Source organism: Bufo bufo, chromosome 7, assembly GCF_905171765.1.
Source record: "Bufo bufo chromosome 7, aBufBuf1.1, whole genome shotgun sequence".
Taxonomy (NCBI): Eukaryota; Metazoa; Chordata; class Amphibia; order Anura; family Bufonidae; genus Bufo; species Bufo bufo.
Window position 1 is genome coordinate 233289728 of NC_053395.1, and position 14242 is coordinate 233303969.

General features: G+C 57.2%; 1 protein-coding gene across 2 annotated transcripts in view; it reads right to left on the reverse strand.

Moving 5' to 3' along the window:
* OSBPL11 (oxysterol binding protein like 11) overlaps nucleotides 1-11954 on the reverse strand; it is a 32403-nt gene extending 20449 nt beyond the window's left edge. Inside the window, exons 1-5 of one of the 2 annotated variants that reach the window (XM_040439394.1) lie at nucleotides 10238-11953; nucleotides 4564-4632; nucleotides 1526-1701; nucleotides 1353-1432; nucleotides 776-961 (exon numbers count right to left, since the gene is read on the reverse strand). In XM_040439394.1, the coding sequence (XP_040295328.1) occupies nucleotides 776-961; nucleotides 1353-1432; nucleotides 1526-1701; nucleotides 4564-4632; nucleotides 10238-10377 (651 nt within the window). In that variant the 5' untranslated portion in view covers nucleotides 10378-11953. Of the gene's footprint in view, nucleotides 1-775; nucleotides 962-1352; nucleotides 1433-1525; nucleotides 1702-4563; nucleotides 4633-10237 lie in introns of both variants that reach the window. The other variant, XM_040439395.1, reaches the window with a different exon arrangement.
* Between the last annotated feature and the right edge of the window lie 2288 nt (nucleotides 11955-14242).

Genomic DNA, 14242 nt, shown 5'->3' on the forward strand with positions numbered 1-14242 from the left:
GGGGTGATCTTCATATACGTGCACCCTCTGTACTCAGAGCCATGGACAGGACATGCCTTCCCCATTTCAGTGCGGTCTCCATGGGACGTTGCGAGCTGTCGCGTACATTTCTAGGTCAGTATGGGAAGCGTCTGGTAACGCGATCCCTCAGCACGTCCTGCCTAATCACTCCCATCACTTCTACATTTCACATTTTCCGTGCACTTTGTAAAGTATCCGCAGGTGAGATATCGTGACCGCACGTCCAGGAGACGGTGTCCGGTGCAGGCTACGGCACAACCGCGCCGCCAACTCCCAACCCGTTCTCTAAAACACTTCTGCCGGAGCAGAGGCCGATCAGGGGTAGCACATGTCAAGTATCCCTTCTGCAGCCTCCATCTGGCATTGAGCACTGCTCTCCCATCCAAGGCCTCACGCCCACCACATTTTCTGCGGATCACATTCATTTCTATGAGTCTGCAAAAACTGCGGAGCGCACGCGGATCACGGATGTCATCTGCGTGCTGTCCACATCCGCGCGGCCGCTCCGCAGACTGTAGAACACGTCCCGTTCTCATCCGTTTCATGTATGAGTGCAGCGAGCTCTGGTGATGGGGCGAGAACACTGCGCCGCCGGGACACGTCTAGCGGATGAAGCGGAGCCCCGACCGTCTGATCCGTCAGCGTCCCAGCAGTCAGACCACCCCCGATCCTCAGCTATCCTACTGCTGACTGTTTCCACATGGCTCGCAGCCCCAGATGGAGACCGACTCAAAGTGGTAAGTTTCCCACTTACCTCCCGCACTTCTCCCAGGTGGTCGGGCTGTAGCATGTGGGTTTTCCTGCTGGTTGGCACGGCGCGGTGATGCCCGATGTTGAAGAATGATGCAGCATTTTGGCTGGGGCGCCGCTGGGTGCCAGGAGAGCTGCCGCTGCCCTGAGACGCCAGAGAGAAGCTGCGAGACTTCAGAGGAGGATTGTTCTGCAGAGGAGAGCAGGAGTGACCACAGCGTCCTCGGCACACCACCCCCGGGAGGCACCCGCTCACTGCCCCGGAGAAAACCCGCTCACTGCCCTGGAGAAAACCCGCTCACTGCCCTGGAGACACCCACTCACTGCCCCGGAGAAAACCCGCTCACTGCCCTCAAGAAAACCCGCTCACTGCCCCGGAGACACCCACTCACTGCCCCGGAGAAAACCCGCTCACTGCCCCGGAGAAAACCCGCTCACTGCCCCGGAGAAAACCCGCTCACTGCCCTGGAGACACCCGCTCACTGCCCCGGAGACACCCGCTCACCCCCCCATAGAGACACCAGCTCACCGGCCCCCACCCTGGGACACCAGCTCAGCACCCTCCTTCCTTCTCCGCTCACCTTGCCGATGGCTTCCGTGTGGTGCTGGGTGCAGATCTGCAGGCGGCTCACCCAGTGCTGGCGCTCCTTAGTGTCTGAAGCTGGAGAGACATAACGAGCAGATTACTAACAAGCACAACACAGTACGACCCGTGTGCCGGGCACGTCCAGGGCGCGCCCCGTTACCCCCTCACCTCTCAGTTTGTACAGCTCTCCACTTGCAGCATTGACTGTGAATGTGTGGGAGTCTTCATCGCTGGGGGAGATGACTGCCCCCGCCAGCTGCACCGTCCCCCGCGGCTTCTGGGTCTTTGACTGCTCATTGACGAAATATTCCAGGAGCCCCGCCTCATTGTTCAGGACGAAAAACCTGAGAAAAGCGGAAAACCATCAACGCATCAAAAATATCCTGTGGCGTGAAAGAGCGCCCCCTGGTGGTGGGATGGACTCATTACATGTATGTTCTCATAGGACCCTGCAGTGACAGAGCGCCCCCTGGTGGTGGGATGGACTCATTACATGTATGTTCTCATAGGACCCTGCAGTGACAGAGCGTCCCCTGATGGTGGGATGGACTCATTACATGTATGTTCTCATAGGACCCTGTAGTGACAGAGCGTCCCCTGATGGTGGGATGGACTCATTACATGTATGTTCTCATAGGACCCTGCAGTGACAGAGCGTCCCCTGATGGAGGGATGGACTCATTACATGTATGTTCTCATAGGACCCTGCAGTGACAGAGCGCCCCCGGTGGTGGGATGGACTCATTACATGTATGTTCTCATAGGACCCTGTAGTGACAGAGCGCCCCTGGTGGAGGGATGGACTCATTACATGTATGTTCTCATAGGACCCTGCAGTGACAGAGCGCCCCTGGTGGTGGGATGGACTCATTACATGTATGTTCTCATAGGACCCTGCAGTGACAGAGCGCCCCCGGTGGTGGGATGGACTCATTACATGTATGTTCTCATAGGACCCTGTAGTGACAGAGCGCCCCTGGTGGAGGGATGGACTCATTACATGTATGTTCTCATAGGACCCTGCAGTGACAGAGCGCCCCCGGTGGTGGGATGGACTCATTACATGTATGTTCTCATAGGACCCTGTAGTGACAGAGCGCCCCTGGTGGAGGGATGGACTCATTACATGTATGTTCTCATAGGACCCTGCAGTGACAGAGCGCCCCTGGTGGTGGGATGGACTCATTACATGTATGTTCTCATAGGACCCTGCAGTGACAGAGCGCCCCCGGTGGTGGGATGGACTCATTACATGTATGTTCTCATAGGACCCTGTAGTGACAGAGCGCCCCTGGTGGAGGGATGGACTCATTACATGTATGTTCTCATAGGACCCTGCAGTGACAGAGCGCCCCCGGTGGTGGGATGGACTCATTACATGTATGTTCTCATAGGACCCTGCAGTGACAGAGCGTCCCTGATGGAGGGATGGACTCATTACATGTATGTTCTCATAGGACCCTGCAGTGACAGAGCGCCCCCGGTGGTGGGATGGACTCATTACATGTAGGTTCTCATAGGACCCTGCAGTGACCGAGCGCCCCCTGGTGGTGGGATGAACTCATTACATGTATGTTCTCATAGGACCCTGCAGTGACAGAGCGCCCCCTGATGGAGGGATGGACTCATTACATGTATGTTCTCATAGGACCCTGCAGTGACAGAGCGTCCCCTGATGGAGGGATGGACTCATTACATGTATGTTCTCATAGGACCCTGCAGTGACAGAGCGCCACCGGTGGTGGGATGGACTCATTACATGTATGTTCTCATAGGACCCTGCAGTGACAGAGCGCCCCCTGATGGAGGGATGGACTCATTACATGTATGTTCTCATAGGACCCTGCAGTGACAGAGCGCCCCTGATGGAGGGATGGACTCATTACATGTATGTTCTCATAGGACCCTGCAGTGACAGAGCGTCCCCTGATGGAGGGATGGACTCATTACATGTATGTTCTCATAGGACCCTGCAGTGACAGAGCGCCACCGGTGGTGGGATGGACTCATTACATGTATGTTCTCATAGGACCCTGCAGTGACAGAGCGCCCCCTGATGGAGGGATGCACTCATTACATGTATGTTCTCATAGGACCCTGCAGTGACAGAGCGCCCCTGATGGAGGGATGGACTCATTACATGTATGTTCTCATAGGACCCTGCAGTGACAGAGCGCCCCCGGTGGTGGGATGGACTCATTACATGTATGTTCTCATAGGACCCTGTAGTGACAGAGCGCCCCTGGTGGAGGGATGGACTCATTACATGTATGTTCTCATAGGACCCTGCAGTGACAGAGCGCCCCTGATGGAGGGATGGACTCATTACATGTATGTTCTCATAGGACCCTGCAGTGACAGAGCGCCCCCGGTGGTGGGATGGACTCATTACATGTAGGTTCTCATAGGACCCTGCAGTGACCGAGCGCCCCCTGGTGGTGGGATGAACTCATTACATGTATGTTCTCATAGGACCCTGCAGTGACAGAGCGCCCCCTGATGGAGGGATGGACTCATTACATGTATGTTCTCATAGGACCCTGCAGTGACAGAGCGCCCCTGATGGAGGGATGGACTCATTACATGTATGTTCTCATAGGACCCTGCAGTGACAGAGCGCCCCCTGGTGGAGGGATGGACTCATTACATGTATGTTCTCATAGGACCCTGCAGTGACAGAGCGTCCCCTGATGGAGGGATGGACTCATTACATGTATGTTCTCATACGACCCTGCAGTGACAGAGCCCCCCTGGTGGAGGGATGGACTCATTACATGTATGTTCTCATAGGACCCTGCAGTGACAGAGCCCCCCTGGTGGAGGGATGGACTCATTACATGTATGTTCTCATAGGACCCTGCAGTGACAGAGCTCCCCTGGTGGTGGGATGGACTCATTACATGTATGTTCTCATAGGACCCTGCAGTGACAGAGCGTCCCCTGATGGAGGGATGGACTCATTACATGTATGTTCTCATAGGACCCTGCAGTGAATGAGCGCCCCCGGTGGTGGGATGGACTCATTACATGTATGTTCTCATAGGACCCTGCAGTGAATGAGCGCCCCCGGTGGTGGGATGGACTCATTACATGTATGTTGTAAGATACACGAGTTAAGTGAAGGGGATAAAAATATTCCAGGCTCCACCCTGCGCAGCGTGTTGTGGGGGCGCTCCGCACAGATACCACAAGGCTGTGGGGATTACCTGAACTGCCAGCCGGTGACCAGGTTGGTGTACTTCATCAGATAGCCGCAGATGTTCTCCATGTGGTCACTGATGGGAAGAGCAGAGGACAGATGAGACACGGCCCTGAGCCCCCTCCACCATGCACACGCCCCTAAAACCCTACATCCCAACACCCCCACCGCGCACACGCCGCTACAACCTAACGTCCTGACACCCCTCACCGTTTACACTCCCCTACAACGCAACACCCCCCACCATGCACACACCCCTACAACCTAACGTCCCGACACCCCCCACCGCACATGTCACGACACCCCACAACGCACACATCCCGACACCCCCCAACGCACACATCCCGACACCCCCCACGCCCGTAAAACCCTACATCCCTCACTACCATGCACACATTCTAACACCCTCCACAGCGGACGTCCCTATACGCCCAACCAGGCACATGCCTCTAAAACCCTACGTCCCGACACCCTCCACCGCACACGTCCCGACACCCCCCACCATGCACACGCCCCTAAAACCCGCACACGTCCCGACACCCTCCACCGCACACTTCCTGACACCCCTCACCATGCACACGCTCCTACAACCTAAGGTCCCGACACCCCCAACCATGCACACGCCTCTAAAACCCTACGTCCCGACACCCCCCACCGCACATGTCCCGACACACCCAACCATGCACGCGCCCCTAAAACCCTACGTCCCGACACCCCCCACCGCACATGTCCCGACACACCCAATCATGCACGCGCCCCTAAAACCCTACGTCCCGACACCCTCCACCGCACACTTCCTTTCACCCCTCACCATGCACACACCCCTACAACCTAACGTCCCGACACCCCCCACGTCCCGACACCCCCCACCGCACACTTCCCGACACCCCTCACCATGCACACACCCCTACAACCTAACGTCCCGACACCCCCCACGTCCCGACACCCTCCACCGCACACGTCCCGACACCCCCCACCATGCACACGCCCCTAAAACCCGCACACGTCCCGACACCCTCCACCGCACACTTCCTGACACCCCTCATCATGCACACGCTCCTACAACCCAAAAGGAATGGTAGCGCCCAGTTGTCTGCTCATTATCCGGAACACACAGGCTGAGGTGAGGATGGATCGGACTTAAAGGGCCGACGTCTATTATATATCTAGTAGACGTCTAACAGCCTCACCATTTTTAAGATCTCTGCTTGCAGTCAGTGAAAGGAAACACTGGTTGTTTAAATCCACTTAGCCCTGCTCACACAGCTGAGGGTTTGCTGCAGTCTAGACTCTTCCGGCTCTGAATGATGACATAACGTACCAGAGCGGCGTTTTTTAGTCCTCAAATGTCTATACAGTTGCAAGAAAAAGTATGTGAACCCTTTGGAAGGAGATGGATTTCTGCACAAATTGGTCATAAAATGTGATCTGATCTTCATCTAAGTCACAACAATAGACAATCACAGTCGGCTTAACCTAATAACACACAAAGAATTAAATGTTACCATGTTTTTATTGAACACACCATGTAAACATTCACAGTGCAGGTGGAAAAAGTATGTGAACCTCTAGACTAATGACATCTCCAAGAGCTAATTGGAGTGAGGTGTCAGCCAACTGGAGTCCAATCAATGAGATGAGATTGGAGGTGTTGGTTACAGCTGCCCTGCCCTATAAAAAACACACACCAGTTCTGGGTTTGCTTTTCACAAGAAGCATTGCCTGATGTGAATGATGCCTCGCACAAAAGAGCTCTCAGAAGACCTACGATTAAGAATTGTTGACTTGCATAAAGCTGGAAAGGGTTATAAAAGTATCTCCAAAAGCCTTGCTGTTCATCAGTCCACGGTAAGACAAATGGTCTATAAATGGAGAAAGTTCAGCACTGCTGCTACTCTCCCTAGGAGTGGCCGTCCTGTAAAGATGACTGCAAGAGCACAGCGCAGACTGCTCAATGAGGGGAAGAAGAATCCTAGAGTGTCAGCTAAAGACTTACAGAAGTCTCTGGCATATGCTAACATCCCTGTTAGCGAATCTACGATACGTAAAACACTAAACAAGAATGGATTTCATGGGAGGACACCACAGAGGAAGCCACTGCTGTCCAAAAAACCATTGCTGCACGTTTACAGTTTGCACAAGAGCACCTGGATGTTCCACAGCAGAACTGGCAAAATATTCTGTGGACAGATGACACCAAAGTGGAGTTGTTTGGAAGAAACACACAACACTATGTGTGGAGAAAAAGAGGCACAGCACACCAACCTCAAAACCTCATCCCAACTGTGAAGTATGGTGGTGGGGGCATCATGGTTTGGGGCTGCTTTGCTGCGTCAGGGCCTGGATGGATTGCTATCATCGAAGGAAAAATGAATTCCCAAGTTTATCAAGACATTTTGCAGGAGAACTTAAGGCCATCTGTCCACCAGCTGAAGCTCAACAGAAGATGGGTGTTGCAACAGGACAACGACCCAAAGCATAGAAGTAAATCAACAACAGAATGGCTTAAACAGAAGACAATCCGCCTTCTGGAGTGGCCCAGTCAGAGTCCTGACCTCAACCAGATGGAGATGCTGAGACATGACCTCAAGAAAGCGATTCACACCAGACATCCCAAGAATATTGCTGAACTGAAACAGTTCTGTAAAGAGGAATGGTGAAGAATTACTCCTGACTGTTGTGTCTGATCTGCAACTACAGGAAACGTCTGGTGGAAGTTATTGCTGCCAAAGGAGGTTCAACCAGTTATTAAATCCAAGGGTTCACATACTTTTTCCACCTGCACTGTGAATGTTTACATGGTGTGCTCAATAAAAACATGGTGACATTTAACTCTTTGTGTGTTATTAGTTTAAGCCGACTGTGATTGTCTATTGTTGTGACTTAGATGAAGATCAGATCACATTTTATGACCAATTTGTGCAGAAATCCAGATAATTACAAAGGGTTCACATACTTTTTCTTACAACTGTATGTAGGTGTATCATATACTACTGTGAATTAATCACATAGATAAGGTGAACGATTGATATAGACCATTTATAATGTGGAGGAGAAGGATATAGACAGGAGCTGGGACTGTGGGGGGGCAGATTGAGACCCCCGACATCCCAGAAGCCTGCCTCCCGGCTCTAGTCTCCCAGAGGGTCCTGATTGAGGGGCACCGAGTGATGGTCTCCACTGTGAGATGGACCTTTCATTACAATAAAACATCTAAGCTAAGCATTCAGACCTGGAGCGCGGCGCCCGGGGACCCCCTGCACTTACTGTTATCCCCGGGCGCCGCTCCGTTCTCCGGTATAGGCTCCGGTATCTTCATATGTTCGGCTGAACTGGGAGGAGCCTGCCGGCGTCTCCTCCTCCTAGGCTGTAGCGCTGGCCAATCGCAGCCTGAGAGGGTTTTTTCTCCCAGGCTATGAGCTGAGCGCTGCGATTGGCCAGCGCTACAGCCTGGGAGGAGGAGACGCCGGCAGGCTCCTCCCAGTTCAGCCGAACATATGAAGATACCGGAGAACGGAGCGGCGCCCGGGGAAAACAGTAAGTGCAGGGGGTCCCCGGGTGCCGCGCTCCAGGTCTGAATGCTTAGTTTAGATGTTTTATTGTAATGAAAGGTCCTCTAAGTGTAACCTTCCCCTGACGAGCCGGTCGGGATCTTTACCGACTGGGGAAACGCAGCGTCGGGAAATGGTCTTTTCTATGTAACCTTGTGGGACGCTTCTATGTACTCAGCAATACTCCTTTATATCTCCCTTTCCTGAATAGGGTCTTATAGGGGCATTGAGACAAGGTACGAGGACATGGAACCCCTACCATTAAGGGGTGCCCCTGGGTGGAGGTCTAGGAAGGGACGCCTAGGTTTGTATCCGTCATCCCCATGCTGCCCTGGGATTTCTACCAGCGATATCACCACCGCGTCCCTCTCACAGGAGTCCCTGCAATCTTCAAGTAAATGACATCATCGGGCTATTTCAGCAAACTGAGTGGAAGATTATAAAAACTGTATATTGATCTGCGATATGAAGCATTTCACTACATGTCGTCTCGATCGGTGGGATCTGGGCTGATGTTTGAAGAGACCATTAAAAGGTATATTTCAGACTTATGGGAAGCTGTTCTGGATTTTTCTGGTTTGCACTTCCTGTTGTTCTATCTGCTGCTCAGGCGGTTGTTGCGTTGAGGTGCAGTCTAGACTCTAGTCTCGTACCCCCGAGCGGCGCGGCCTGAGCAGAGCGCCCCCCAGTGACACGGTGGGGGAACCTGATGTACCTCAGCAGCGCGGACACCAGAGGAGGCACTTCACCTGCGCTGATACACTGTAACAACACGGCATGACGCTCCTCCTGTAACTCGGCCTATTAGCCGCTGATACCAAGTTTCCAGAACTTTCCACATCCGACAACATTCACTTCCCCATCACAAGGAGTCAAGTATTAACCAGTGATGGCCCTGCAGCGGTACCCATGGGGGCCACATGGCGGTACTACTGACCACGTGACTGGACCGCTGTGTTCCTCAAATCATGGGTGTTAACCGGGACCTGGGCAATAACAAGAGGGGCGGAGCTACAAGGGAGGCCCCTCCTACTGATGAGAAGACCCCAGCATCATAAATGACACATGGTCGGCAGGGGCCCAGACCAGAGAGCAAGCAGAGGTCTAGAAAAATGATGAGGAGTCACCGAGATAAACATAAAATGACATAATCATCCTGCACACTGCAGCGGGACAGACCGCCCCCTGCGGACTCCCGCCCACGGACAGGCCGCCCCCTGCGGACTCCCGCCCACGGACAGGCCGCCCCCTGCGGACTCCCGCCCACGGACAGGCCGCCCCGTCCGGACTCCCGCCCACGGACACGCCGCCCCCTCCGGACTCCCGCCCACGGACACGCCGCCCCCTCCGGACTCCCGCCCACGGACACGCCGCCCCCTCCGGACTCCCGCCCACGGACACGCCGCCCCCTCCGGACTCCCGCCCACGGACAGGCCGCCCCCTCCGGACTCCCGCCCACGGACACGCCGCCCCCTCCGGACTCCCGCCCACGGACACGCCGCCCCCTCCGGCCTCCCGCCCACGGACACGCCGCCCCCTCCGGACTCCCGCCCACGGACACGCCGCCCCCTCCGGACTCCCGCCCACGGACAGGCCGCCCCCTCCGGACTCATACCGTCAGACAGGCCGCCCCCTCCGGACTCATACCGTCAGACAGGCCGCCCCCTCCGGACTCATACCGTCAGACAGGCCGCCCCCTCCGGACTCATACCGTCAGACAGGCCGCCCCCTCCGGACTCATACCGTCAGACAGGCCGCCCCCTCCGGACTCATACCGTCGGACAGACCGCCCCCTCCGGACTCATACCGTCGGACAGACCGCCCCCTCCGGACTCATACCGTCGGACAGACCGCCCCCTCCGGACTCATACCGTCGGACAGACCGCCCCCTCCGGACTCATACCGTCGGACAGACCGCCCCCTCCGGACTCATACCGTCGGACAGACCGCCCCCTCCGGACTCATACCGTCGGACAGACCGCCCCCTCCGGACTCATACCGTCGGACAGACCGCCCCCTCCGGACTCATACCGTCGGACAGACCGCCCCCTCCGGACTCATACCGTCGGACAGACCCGCCCAAGGGGATACATGCGTCCTGGGGGCGGCCCCTGCTTGCAGCGCACTGACCTGTACTGCCACACCTTGCTGCTCAACCCCCGGGGGACCACACGGTGGTTGTGGGGGCTGGGTGTCAGATCCAGCTTCCCATCACTATCAGAGACTCTCATAGCCGGAGGGTCCCCCTGCATGGTGGAGTCCAGAGCCATCACCTCCTGAGGTCACTTGTCTCACATGTGCGGTCTAATAGATGTCTCAGTGGAGCACTCTCTCAGATGCTGATGTCTCAGTGGTGCACTCTCTCTCAGATGCTGATGTCTAAGTGGAGCACTCTCTCAGATGCTGATGTCTCAGTGGAGCACTCTCTCAGATGCTGATGTCTCAGTGGTGCACTCTCTCAGATGCTGATGTCTCAGTGGTGCACTCTCTCCCAGATGCTGATGTCTCAGTGGTGCACTCTCTCCCAGATGCTGATGTCTCAGTGGTGCACTCTCTCCCAGATGCTGATGTCTCAGTGGTGCACTCTCTCAGATGCTGATGTCTCAGTGGTGCACTCTCTCCCAGATGCTGATGTCTCAGTGGTGCACTCTCTCCCAGATGCTGATGTCTCAGTGGTGCACTCTCTCCCAGATGCTGATGTCTCAGTGGTGCACTCTCTCCCAGATGCTGATGTCTCAGTGGTGCACTCTCTCCCAGATGCTGATGTCTCAGTGGTGCACTCTCTCCCAGATGCTGATGTCTCAGTGGAGCACTCTCCCAGATGCTGATGTCTCTGTGAAGCACTCTCTCCCAGATGCTGATGTCTCAGTGGTGCACTCTCTCCCAGATGCTGATGTCTCTGTGGAGCACTCTCTCAGATGCTGATGTCTCTGTGGAGCACTCTCTCAGATGCTGATGTCTCAGTGGTGCACTCTCTCTCAGATGCTGATGTCTAAGTGGAGCACTCTCTCTCAGATGCTGATGTCTAAGTGGAGCACTCTCTCAGATGCTGATGTCTCAGTGGAGCACTCTCTCAGATGCTGATGTCTCAGTGGAGCACTCTCCCAGATGCTGATGTCTCAGTGGTGCACTCTCTCTCAGATGCTGATGTCTCAGTGGAGCACTCTCCCAGATGCTGATGTCTCAGTGGTGCACTCTCTCAGGAGCTGATGTCTCAGTGGAGCACTCTCTCAGATGCTGATATGTCTCAGTGGAGCACTCTCCCAGATGCTGATGTCTCAGTGGTGCACTCTCTCTCAGATGCTGATGTCTCTGTGAAGCACTCTCTCTCAGATGCTGATGTCTCAGTGGTGCACTCTCTCTCAGATGCTGATGTCTCAGTGGAGCACTCTCTCTCAGATGCTGATGTCTCAGTGGAGCACTCTCTCAGATGCTGATGTCTCAGTGGAGCACTCTCTCAGATGCTGATGTCTCAGTGGTGCACTCTCTCAGATGCTGATGTCTCAGTGGAGCACTCTCTCAGATGCTGATGTCTCAGTGGAGCACTCTCTCTCTCCGAGAACTTTCTCTATAGGGGGGCAGCACTGTATGTGTGGGGGGATGGGGCAGGGTCAGCTGAGGGGTGTGAATATATATGCAATAGGTCTCCAGGTGCGTGCGGGTGAGCTCAGTTTGAGGTCACATGACACAGGGCAGCGGCTCTGCTCACGTGACCGGCTCTATAGGCGCAGGCGGCTCCCGTTCTTTCAGTCACGAGCTCCCAGCAACCGCCCCCGTTGTCTCCATGTCTCCTCCGCAGCCTTCCCGGGCAGGGCGAGAAGGCTTCCGTCACTTCCGGGTCACGCACCAGCCGCTGCACGTACCCACGCACAATGAAGAGGGCGCCATGTTGTTTACTGGTAGCTCTGCCAATGAGGGGGGGCAGATCATGTGACTTGGCCGGGCGCTTGTATTGGCTGTTTCTGGTGATACCAGGCGCTCAGGCCCTCCTAGAATACACAGGGATCAGCACTTCCGGTGTCTGAAACTACAACTCCCAGAGTGCACCATTCACTTCTATGGGAGTTAGAACAGCCAAGCATGTTTGCTTGCTGGGAGTTGTAGTTTCACAGCAGCTGTGCAGGACAAGGTCGGGGGCAGGTCTGAGCTCACAGTCCGGGGCAGGACGAGGTCGGGGGACAGGTCTGAGCTCACAGTCCGGGGCAGGACGAGGTCGGGGGGCAGGTCTGAGCTCACAGTCCGGGGCAGGACGAGGTCGGGGGCAGGTCTGAGCTCACAGTCCGGGGCAGGACGAGGTCGGGGGGCAGGTCTGAGCTCACAGTCCGGGGCAGGACGAGGTCGGGGGGCAGGTCTGAGCTCACAGTCCGGGGCAGGACAAGGTCGGGGGGCAGGTCTGAGCTCACAGTCCGGGGAAGGACGAGGTCGGGGGCAGGTCTGAGCTCACAGTCGGGGGCAGGACGAGGTCGGGGGGCAGGTCTGAGCTCACAGTCCGGGGAAGGACGAGGTCGGGGGCAGGTCTGAGCTCACAGTCCGGGGTCAGGTCTGAGCTCACAGTCCGGGGCAGGACGAGGTCGGGGGCAGGTCTGAGCTCACAGTCCGGGGTCAGGTCTGAGCTCACAGTCCGGGGCAGGACGAGGTCGGGGGGCAGGTCTGAGCTCACAGTCCGGGGTCAGGTCTGAGCTCACAGTCCGGGGCAGGACGAGGTCGGGGGCAGGTCTGAGCTCACAGTCCGGGGTCAGGTCTGAGCTCACAGTCCGGGGCAGGACAAGGTCGGGGGTCAGGTCTGAGCTCACAGTCCGGGGCAGGACGAGGTCGGGGGGCAGGTCTGAGCTCACAGTCCGGGGCAGGACGAGGTCGGGGGCAGGTCTGAGCTCACAGTCCGGGGCAGGACGAGGTCGGGGGGCAGGTCTGAGCTCACAGTCCGGGGCAGGACAAGGTCGGGGGGCAGGACAAGGTCGGGGGGCAGGTCTGAGCTCACAGTCCGGGGAAGGACGAGGTCGGGGGCAGGTCTGAGCTCACAGTCGGGGGCAGGACGAGGTCGGGGGGCAGGTCTGAGCTCACAGTCGGGGGCAGGTCGAGGTCGGGGGGCAGGTCTGAGCTCACAGTCCGGGGCAGGACGAGGTCGGGGGGCAGGTCTGAGCTCACAGTCCGGGGCAGGACGAGGTCGGGGGGCAGGTCTGAGCTCACAGTCCGGGGCAGGACGAGGTCGGGGGGCAGGTCTGAGCTCACAGTCCGGGGCAGAACGAGGTCGGGGGCAGGTCTGAGCTCACAGTCCGGGGCAGGACGAGGTCGGGGGGCAGGTCTGAGCTCACAGTCCGGGGCAGGACGAGGTCGGGGGGCAGGTCTGAGCTCACAGTCCGGGGCAGGACGAGGTCGGGGGGCAGGTCTGAGCTCACAGTCCGGGGCAGGACGAGGTCGGGGGGCAGGTCTGAGCTCACAGTCCGGGGCAGGACGAGGTCGGGGGCAGGTCTGAGCTCACAGTCCGGGGCAGGACGAGGTCGGGGGGCAGGTCTGAGCTCACAGTCCGGGGCAGGACGAGGTCGGGGGGCAGGTCTGAGCTCACAGTCCAGGGGCAGGACGAGGTCCGGGGTCAGGTCTGAGCTCATAGTCCGGGGCAGGATGAAGTCGGGGTGCAGGTCTGAGCTCATAGTCCGGGGCAGGATGAAGTCGGGGTGCAGGTCTGAGCTCACAGTCTGGGGCAGGACGAGGTCGGGGGGCAGGTCTGAGCTCACAGTCTTGGGCAGGACGAGGTCGGGGTGCAGGTCTGAGCTCACAGTCCGGGGCAGGACGAGGTCGGGGGGCAGGTCTGAGCTCACAGTCCGGGGCAGGACGAGGTCGGGGGGCAGGTCTGAGCTCACAGTCCGGGGCAGGACGAGGTCGGGGGGCAGGTCTGAGCTCACAGTCCGGGGCAGGACGAGGTCGGGGGGCAGGTCTGAGCTCACAGTCCGGGGCAGGACGAGGTCGGGGGGCAGGTCTGAGCTCACAGTCCGGGGCAGGACGAGGTCGGGGGGCAGGTCTGAGCTCACAGTCCGGGGCAGGACGAGGTCGGGGGGCAGGTCTGAGCTCACAGTCCGGGGCAGGACGAGGTCGGGGGGCAGGTCTGAGCTCACAGTCCTGGGCAGGACGAGGTCGGGG